At 49.2% G+C, this 9,308-nt stretch overlaps 1 protein-coding gene across 1 annotated transcript in view; it reads left to right on the forward strand.

The window, feature by feature from the left end:
• Window positions 1-477: 477 nt before the first annotated feature.
• LCMT2 (leucine carboxyl methyltransferase 2) overlaps window positions 478-9,308 on the forward strand; it is a gene marked incomplete at its 5' end in the record, with an annotated part of 17,921 nt that continues 9,090 nt past the window's right edge. The window contains 6 exons of the mRNA XM_010137994.1: window positions 478-658; window positions 2,919-3,075; window positions 3,708-3,897; window positions 4,319-4,426; window positions 6,398-6,488; window positions 8,554-8,811. Of these exons, the coding sequence (XP_010136296.1) occupies window positions 478-658; window positions 2,919-3,075; window positions 3,708-3,897; window positions 4,319-4,426; window positions 6,398-6,488; window positions 8,554-8,811 (985 nt within the window). The remainder of the gene's footprint in view (window positions 659-2,918; window positions 3,076-3,707; window positions 3,898-4,318; window positions 4,427-6,397; window positions 6,489-8,553; window positions 8,812-9,308) is intronic.

Here is a 9,308-nt window from a genome sequence, read left to right on the forward strand (position 1 = left end):
GCGGTTCCCACCTCGGATGTGAAGAGTCTTGGCGCTGCCGTAGCTTAGTGGTGCAGCCGCTCCCAGAAGAGCACAGAGAATCTAGCTGGGCTGTCCCTTTGTCACCTTGACAGAAGTGTCTGGGAGGGGGCAATGCCTACACAAAATTCTTCACCGCCTGCAGGAGAGTGTCTGATTTTGTCACTCTGCTGATGACATTGTTGAGTATTTTTCACACACCAGGTGCTCAGGGCGCTGCCGTAGCTTAGTGGTGCAGCCGCTCCCAGAAGAGCACAGAGAATCTAGCTGGGCTGTCCCTTTGTCACCTTGACAGAAGTGTCTGGGAGGGGGCAATGCCTACACAAAATTCTTCACCGCCTGCAGGAGAGTGTCTGATTTTGTCACTCTGCTGATGACATTGTTGAGTATTTTTCACACACCAGGTGCTCAGGATGCTGCCAGAGTTGAGTGTAACCTTTTCTGATGCTTTCTCTGCAGATCCTGTCTTTAGGTGCTGGCTTTGACTCCTTATACTTCCGTTTGAAGGACATGGGTCTGCTGCATCGCTCTGTGGTGTATGAGGTGGATTTCCCAAATGTGACATGCCAAAAGGCTGCTCTGATCAAAAGAGTGAAGGAGTTGTCAGCCCTGGTGGGAGATACTGGAGACGAAGGATCAGGTATGGTATTTATGGAAGGTTTTCTAGACACCAAATGGTTAGAAGAAGCAAACGTAGACTCAGCCTTCAAAGAGTAAGGAGTGCTGGTAGAGGAACTATGAAGCTGCAGATGGAAAAACAAGTTCATTGTCTGAAAAAATGTGGAACAAATAAACCATTTGTAAGCGCTGGGAGATAACAGGATTCAACTGCCAGAATGGATTTGTCAGGAGTGGGTTAAGTCAAAGCAAGCTCAGTTTCTTTCTGAGTTCTGAAGTGCCATGTCCAGCACTGGGCTCGCTGGTACGAAGGCAGTGGCAGGCTGCAGGTGTCAGAGAGAGGTCTCCAGCGTGCTGGGGTGGCTGTGCGCGTGGCACAGCGGGGGAGGCCAAGGGAACTGGGCTTGTTCAGCCTCGAGAAGAGGGGGCTGGGAGTGAGGTGGGTCTTACTGCAGTCTTCAGCTACTGAATGGGAGAGGGCAGGCAGGATGGAGCCAAGCTGCTCTTGGAGCAGTCGAGGGGCAATGGCTGCAAGCTGCAGCAAAGGAAACTCCAGTTATGTATAACGAAAACATTTGTTTTGTTCCCTCCCTTGTGAGTAGTTAAAAATGGGAACAGGTTGCCCAGAAAGGAATCTCCGGTGGAATCTCTGGCCTTGGAGTTAGAGCTTAACTGGACAAAGCCTTGAGCAACCTGGTATGGCTATGAGCTATATGGCTATGAGCCAAGACTTGAGCTAGATGACCTTCAGAGGCCCCTTTCCACCTGAGTTGTGCTGTGATTTATGGGTTTTGTGGGTGGGAGAGAAGGTACGGCTCTTGGGCATCCTGACTGTAGCAAAACACTAGTTGTCACGTTACCTGATTTTTTTTCTCTCTCTCTCCAAGGCAGAAATTCTGCTGTAATAATCAATTTAAATATGGATAGAAGGCAGCCAAAGAGCTGGGTGCAGAGCACCAGCCCCTGGCTCCTGTGAGCAGTTAACAAGCGTTAGTGCGTAGCTCTCCCACGAGCTGGTTTGGCTTCCTCTGAATCCTCTGACATTCTCAATGCTGCCAGCATCCCGTGGGAGGGAATTCTGTCCACACCAGCAGTCTTCAAGTACTTCTTGAAGGGTGTCCAGAGCGTTGGTGATAGCCATCCTCTGAGCCCAGAGGATGGAGGTGGTGGGTAGGCGAGTCGGTCATTAGAAGAAGCGGCCAATGAACACTGTGGGGGGCTCCTGGTGCCTTTGAGAACGGCGTAGAGTCATGGTGCCTTGGACACGTATCGTGGCGGGGATGCCTGGTACAGGCACAGAGAAGGTGCTTTCTAAAGGTGCTTTATGGTTTACCTTGTTGATGATTTGGTTTGGTTGAAACAGGCCAACAAGCTACAGCCCATGTTACTCTTGGAGTACAGGGGTCTGCCATGGTAACGCCTGTGGATCCTACACTGGAACTTGTTTCTGAGAGCGGTGAGCGGGGACACCAGTCTCCGTGTTTGCTGAGAGCTGGCAGGTGCTGGTTCAGGATTCAGCACCATCTTACAGAAATGAAACTTGTTTAAAAAGACAACTAACCAACCTCCAGAACTTGCGAATGGTTTTACCTTGTGAGGCAAACGGTTCAAATTCTGACAGAGCACTGGCACTTTCTTAGCTGAAACCGAAAGGTCTGAAAGTGACAGCCTTTAGATTTGGTTCTGAGTTATAGTGGTCCTATAAAAACGTTGTTAAGGTAAATATAATAAAGTTTTGTTGTTATAGTAAATGTGATAATTCTGTGGGAAATCTGTAGGTGAAATTTGCGTTAGGAATAATGGAGTTTTAGAGCTGCTTTTCATGGGTCACCTCTTGACACTATCCCATTAGGGTTCATAGAATCATTTAATGGTTTGGCTTGGAAGGGACCTTAAAGATCATCTAGTTCCACCCCCCTGCCATGGGCAGGGACACCTTCCACTAGACTGGGTTGCTCAAAGCCCTGTCCAACCTGGCCCTGAACACTGCCAGGGATGGGGCACCCACAACCTGTTCCTGTGCCTCACCACCCTCCCAGTGAAGAACTTCCTTACGTCTCATCTAAATCTCCCATCTTCCAGTGTAAAGCCATGACCCCTTGTCCTGTCATTCGTTTAGTTCACTTAGCAATGGGGATTTTCTTGTACGTGTCCCAAAGAAATTGAGTTGACGGGCGCTGCCATGTGGGCAATTGCCTGTGGGGTTGATTTCCATGTTTGTCCCTTTTTGTCTCAGTATTGTGTCAGTGCTGTGGTGAGATTGTGTCATTTTTATCTCTCAGGAGCCATTACCTTTTCTGGAGAGGATTATAAATTACTGGGAGTGGATTTATCAGAGCTGCCTGAGCTGGAGAGAGCCCTGGGGGAGGCAGGAGTGGACAGTGAAACCCCCACCCTCTTCATAGCAGAGGTGGTGCTCACCTACATGGAAAACAGCAGGTCAGCTGGCTTTTCCTCTTAGCTAGGTGGGAAAACGAAAAGAACAACCTTTGTATGAACGTCACCTGGTGCTGGGAGACCTGCTGTCTTATAACTAAAGCCTCAGGAATTCTGTGGAAGTCCCAAAGAGCTCCTTACGTTGTAATTGTGATGGGGTTAATTCATGTCCACATGACATCCTATAAGGGAGGAAAAAGAAGAATCCCAGACTGGTGGGGGCTGGTGGGGAGCTCTGGGGTCACCCAGCCCAACCCCCTGCTAGCGCAGGCTCCTCACAGCAGGTGCCCAGGGCGTGTCCGGTGGCTTTGGGGTCTCTCCAGAGCAGGAGGCTCCAGCCCCTCTCTGGGCAGCCGGGCCAGGGCTCCTCACCCGCACAGCACAGAGGTTTCTCCTCATGTTTCCTCAGAAGAACCTCAAACAATGATTTTGAGTTTTTTGCTCTTCTCATTCCCTGAATTCCCTGCACAGGAGGAGGAGATGTTCACAGTCCCCAGCACAGCGTTCTCTTGTGCGTTACCTTTGTCGGGATGCCTTACCAGCAGCTTCAAGGTGCTGCAGGAAGATAGATTGTGTCTGCCAGGTGGTGGGTGGGCCCTCAGTTACTTGATTTCTTGTGCACATGTGCCTGACAGGTCAGATGCCCTGATTCAGTGGGCAGCAGAGCGTTTCTCTCAGGCGTGCTTCCTGCTGTACGAGCAGACGCGCCCAGGGGACCCCTTCGGATGTGTCATGCAGCAGCATTTCAGCCAGCTGAACTCTGCCCTTCACTCCCTGGCACAGTACCCCGACTGCGGGGCGCAGCGGAGGCGCTTTCTTGAGAAGGTATGTGCCTGCAGCTCTAGGGCATTCACGGGGCATGATTTATCTGGGGAAGACTGTAGCATTAAATGATTTTGAGAGTCCGGAGCCGTATCAGGTTCAGGCTGGAGCAAACAGGGCCGAGACGCTGCCTCCCCTAGTTGCATGACTAGTCATTCGAAGGTCCTTCCGACCAACTTGCAGCCTCCTTTCTGCTATGGGATTAAGACACGATGAGTTCCTCCGAGACTTTCGATGTGCTAAATTAAGTTCTTAAGAGCTTTACAGGTGAGAGAGCTTTCCTCACCAGTTTCTGGGCTGCTGTTGTTCCACCTAGACAGTCTTAAAGGCTCATGCGGGTGTTTAATTTAGGGTCTTTGTTTTGTTGTGGGAAGCGAGTCTCCGTCCTTCCAGAGGTAATAATTAGGAGGGATTTCTGTTTCAGGGCTGGACTGAGTGCAGTGTCATGGATATGAATGAGTTTTTCACCTGTTGCACGCCAGAGGACGAGCAGCAAAGAGTGCAGGCTCTGGAGCCGTTTGATGAGTATGAGGTAACCCTCCGTTAATGCTGAACACTGGCGACCTGGTGTCTGCAGTTCCGTGTGCCCACGGTTCTGTACAAGAGCAGCTGAGGTATCAGTGTTAATGCAGGCAGAAAGCATTTTGAATCAGACTGAGTTAATGTGGAGCCTGCAGGAACCTCCGTGAGAAGCTGGTGCAAGGAGCCTTGGAAGAAGAGTCTTCTGCGTTCGAAAAGCTTCTTGTTCCTTCCTCAGTGAGTGGTCTCTCAGGGAAACAGTCTTAGCATAGCAGACTAGCTGGTGGTGTGAAACGTGCTCTAGTGCTAAAAGTTTGCCTGGGTTCAAGGGGCAATTCTTTCTATGAGAGGGAAACCCGTTGAGGATTCCCAAATACATAAAAACACACCCGAGGTGAGGTTCCTGCCTGCATGTGGTTGGAAGTGTTCCTGGGGGAAGTAGGTGCCCTTGTCCTACTCACCTGTGTTTCTGCAGGTGGTTACTCCTTGTTGTTGGGTACAGGCTGCTAGTGTCAGATAATTTTTGGTCTGACTTTGTACAGCCATTCCTGTATTAATAATTGGAATTTAACTGTGACTCTATTTGTTGTCATTTTTATGTTAACTTCTGGCAAAGTTTGTGACAATTTGGAGCGTAGAAGAGAAGAGAAGTCAAAGATCCTTAGGAGGTTTGAGATAAATATCTCGCAGGATACTTAGTAGAAGTTTCCCTTTGATTTGTGGTTCTCTGTTGATAATTCTCTCTAGAAATCTAACAGCCTGCAGTATGAAAACAGTTTAATGCGCTTGCATTTATTTTGCCAACATGCAGGATCTGCTCTGCTACGTGAGTGCGGAAGGTGCTGGAGGATTTGCGAGGTGCTGTAGAAATGGCTACAGGAGTTACTGTAGATCGAAGTGATGGCTGGTGCAGTGAGAAACTGCTCGTCATTTTCCCTAGGGCAGGTTAACATGCACAAGCCCAAGCTGAAGAAGGTGCCTAGGAGTAAGACAGGTGGTAGCAGAGGGCTCTGCAGTCAGCCTTCGAGACAAAGTGAGATCCAGGCCTGCTGGAAACACGTGTGATTGGATCAGATAAGAAACGTCAAGCACACGCTTAGTGCTGAGGGTGACCAGTTCTTAGAGTAACTTGCCTGGGAGCAAATAGTGCACGTTCCCATTTTCAGTATGTATGCTGATTTTTGGGTATCGCTTTTCAAAAGATGGTTTTTACTTCTGGTAGAAGTTGGGGTGATGGTGCTAACGTTGTGGCTTCTTCTGCTTTTTAAATTGACGTTCATGCCTCCTAGTCGCGTAGTTGGCCGAATATCTTCCATGGAACGAACGTGGTCAGCTCCCTGGTGGTCCACAAAAGCCCGGGTTGACTCTAGCATTGCCACTGACTTCTTGCTTCTGCTCCTGCGCAATTCCCAGGCCAGACTGGAAATGATATTTGTGTCTTAGCAGGCAGCAGAGGCCATGTCGCACCTTTGAGCATTTGTGATTTCTTCAGGATCACTGGTAGTCCGTGACCTTTAAGAAACATTAGTCCCTCTGGTATACAGCCCTCACTTTTTCCCGTGATCAGAACTGGGAAGCATAAAGGGAAGCTGATTAAAAAGCCGAAAAAGTTCCTTGTGCAGCCTGTAATTAAGCTGTGGAACTCCCTGCCATGGCCTGGTAGAGATGGTGAGAGTTTATGTGAGTTCAAAGAGCAGCCCGGTAGGCTCATGGATCAGAGATCCACTGAGGATTGTTTGATACGAGACAGCTTCTTGCTTAGCAAATCCCTGAGCTGTAAATTTCTGGTGGTTGGGGTGGAGAAGGTATTTACATACTTGTTCTTTCTCAGATTCATCTTCAGTCTTGTGCTTTGGGCTGCTGCAGGAACCAGTGGCAGGCTGGTCTGGTCTTCGGTTTGGTCACCCTGGCCACTCTGAGATCTCACTACTGCTTTCTGAGGAAGATGATTTGGTTTTGTTCTTTCCCCTTGGGCTTGCTGCAGGAATGGCATCTGAAATGTTCTCATTACTTCGTTTTGGCTGCATCGAAGGGGATGGAACCTTCCTGGACTCCGCTGTTGACCGATACCACAGGTACATATAATGAGTTTTTGTAGTGTTCTTTTACCTCATGCAGGCTTCTCTGAGAGATTTTAGGAGACTTTAAAACCCTGGAAGCAACAGATGGGATGCTGCCGTCCGAGTAGCTTTCTCCGTCCTTCTGACAAAGGTTCTGCTGTCTGTACTGAGGCCAGGGCCATGTCCTGACTCAGTTTCATCCTTTGTTTTTGAACCTTCCAGTCTGAAGAGCTCTTCCTTCTGTTGATCCATGGGCCCTCCAGAGCACAGCTGCAATGCCAGTCTACCCTGTTCTTCCTTCTGTGGGGGATCCCACAGGCTCTCGCTCTTCAGTTTGTTTCTGCTTGCCTCCAGACACGGCTTTCTGAGATGCTCTGTCCCTCTGGCTCCCCAGGGCTTGTTGTGTTTTACTGCACAATCACAGTGCTGCCTGGCAGAGGACTGGGGAGCGTGTTGCAAAGTTAGTGCTTGCTTTTGTTATCCCTGGGTGAAGTAGTACATGTGGTGTTTCTGCTTCTGAAGTGCTTTTACATCTGTACGTTGCTTTTTTTAAATGGGAGAAAAGTGGTACAGCTGGGGAAAAGCCAGACCAGGGCTTTGTTTCCAACGATAGAGTGGACTTGGCAGCAGCAGCAGTCCAAGAAATTCCTGCTTTTGGCTGCTCGCTTCCTTTTTCGGTGTGTAAAGCAGAGGTTATTTTTAACCGTTTCACATCACTAGGCATGTTCACAGTGTAGCACCACAAGTAGTTCTGTCTGCAACTGGAAGTTAAAATCTGTGTTCTAGGGAGCAGGAAAAGCAGCTGGAGAAGGATAAGGCAGGATGACAGGATTCCTGAAGCCAGCACTGAATCCATGGTGGTGTGTCCTGATTAGCTCTGAAAACATGGAGTGAAATCAAAGCTAAATGAATGTGGGCATATTTAAACATACTGTGTGATTGTCACTGGTCCTTATGCTAAAACCTCAGAGGCTCGTACAGGTGAAGGACCTATCCTGAGATTAAAAATTGGCGTTCACTTAACTGACATTAATACAGTGAAGATGCTTCAGGAATAGGGTCTTCCTGCTGCTCTGTCTGTTGTATTCAAAACTGAAAGCAAGAGCCATCAAAGTCTGGTGGATCGTCTGTGCTTAGGCATTTTTTGCTGGGAATGGCAAAGGGTATGCCTCAAATACCAGTATGTGCCCCCAGCTCTCTTCTCAAGCCGATTTGGATCCAAGTACGAAATCTTCCAAACAGAGCATGGTAAGAGTGTTTTCTGAACTGAAAAACCCTCAGCCAAAAAATGATCCCTCCGTAGAAAGACGTTTAAGCCCAAGGGGGTGAAATCTTTGACTTCATCAAACCATAGAAAGAAGGGTCTTGTACTAAACAGCACTCAGCGCAGGCAGTTTTTCTGGGTACGGCATAAATAGGAAGACCAAGAGGTTTTCTTTCTCTGCCACCTCTTATAACACAAGAATTACGCACTTGATTAAAGCAAAGGGGACACAAATTCAAAACTGCTGAGAACAGTTTGTGCAGCGTGTAGGTGAGCTGGAGTCCTGCCTTGAAAGCTTGTCTCGTACTAAGGGATATAGTATTTAGAGAGAAGATTCTCAGATATAACTGAAAATACTATCTTACAGTACAACCCTTGGAATTAACATTATTTGTCATGTTTTAGGCTTTATTTCAATGCTTTTGTGAACGTAGAGTCAAAATCTAGCAAGAAGCTTTGAAATCCAGTTTTCAGGTGCTTGTCCTTTTTGTGCTATTTGTCCTCCTCTGGAAGGTCCAGCACTGGTTCCTGCCATGCTGCAGCAGTTAGGACACTGCTGTCTGCTGGCCAGCCCCCCCTCCACCCCGTGAAAGCGGTCTCAGACCTGTGCCAGGAGCCAAGGGAGCAGTAAGCAGAAGTGCACATGGGCACAATGTGTTTTAAACTGTTACAGCGTGGTGTCAAGGGCAGGTCAGATTGTCTGGGTGCTCCGGCAACTTGCTTCACCAAAGCTGAACAGACTTGCTTACTCTCATTTAAAATGTAGTCCTGGGTTCCTGTTTGCGTCTAAGTTCTTTGGTTGTCTTTGTCTTACAGCTCCTGATTGTGACAGTCCTGTCAGGGTGGCTGGGAGTGTCACTGCAGCCGTGTGTGCAAAGCACTCAGAAATTCCTGGCCTGAGACGCTACGGTCACCACTCAGCTCTTATAAAACCCAACATGATTCTCACCACGGGAGGCTTTGGGGAGGAGGAGGGGCAGCACCGCCGTATGCGAAGTTTTCATGTGCTGATTAAGCATGCAGGCTGCTGGAAGGCTGGCTCTCTGAAAAGGAGAAACCCCGGCAAAAGATGGGGTGAGTTCCCATACTGACGGCAATGATGAGGTAAGACGTTCTCATGCTAACAGCAAAATAACCTCTGGTGGAAGTCATGTCACAGCGCAATTATGCTGCAGTCAAAGAGATCTGAAGGTTCTGAATGCCAAGAGCCGGGTCCTGCCCTGGGGTCACCCCAAGCCCCAGCAATGCTCCAAACTGGGAACAGAGCGGCTGGAAACTGCCCAGGGAAAGGGCCCTGGCGGTGACAGTGACAGCAGCTGGAGAGGAGCCAGCAGTGGGACCAGGAGGCCAAGAATACCAACGGCATCCTGGCTTGGACCAGCACTGGTGTGACCAGCAGGACTGGGACAGGGATGGTCCCCCTGGACTGGGGGCACTGGGGAGGCCACCCCTTGGCTCCTGGGTTCAGTTTTGGCTGGAGCGTGTCCAGAGAAGGGCAATGGAGCTGGAGCAGGGTCTGGAGCACAAGTGCCCTGAGGAGCAGCTGAGGGACCTGGGGGGGGTGAGCCTGG

This window comes from Buceros rhinoceros, unplaced genomic scaffold (genome assembly GCF_000710305.1).
Source record: "Buceros rhinoceros silvestris isolate BGI_N320 unplaced genomic scaffold, ASM71030v1 scaffold10876, whole genome shotgun sequence".
Classification (NCBI taxonomy): Eukaryota; Metazoa; Chordata; class Aves; order Bucerotiformes; family Bucerotidae; genus Buceros; species Buceros rhinoceros.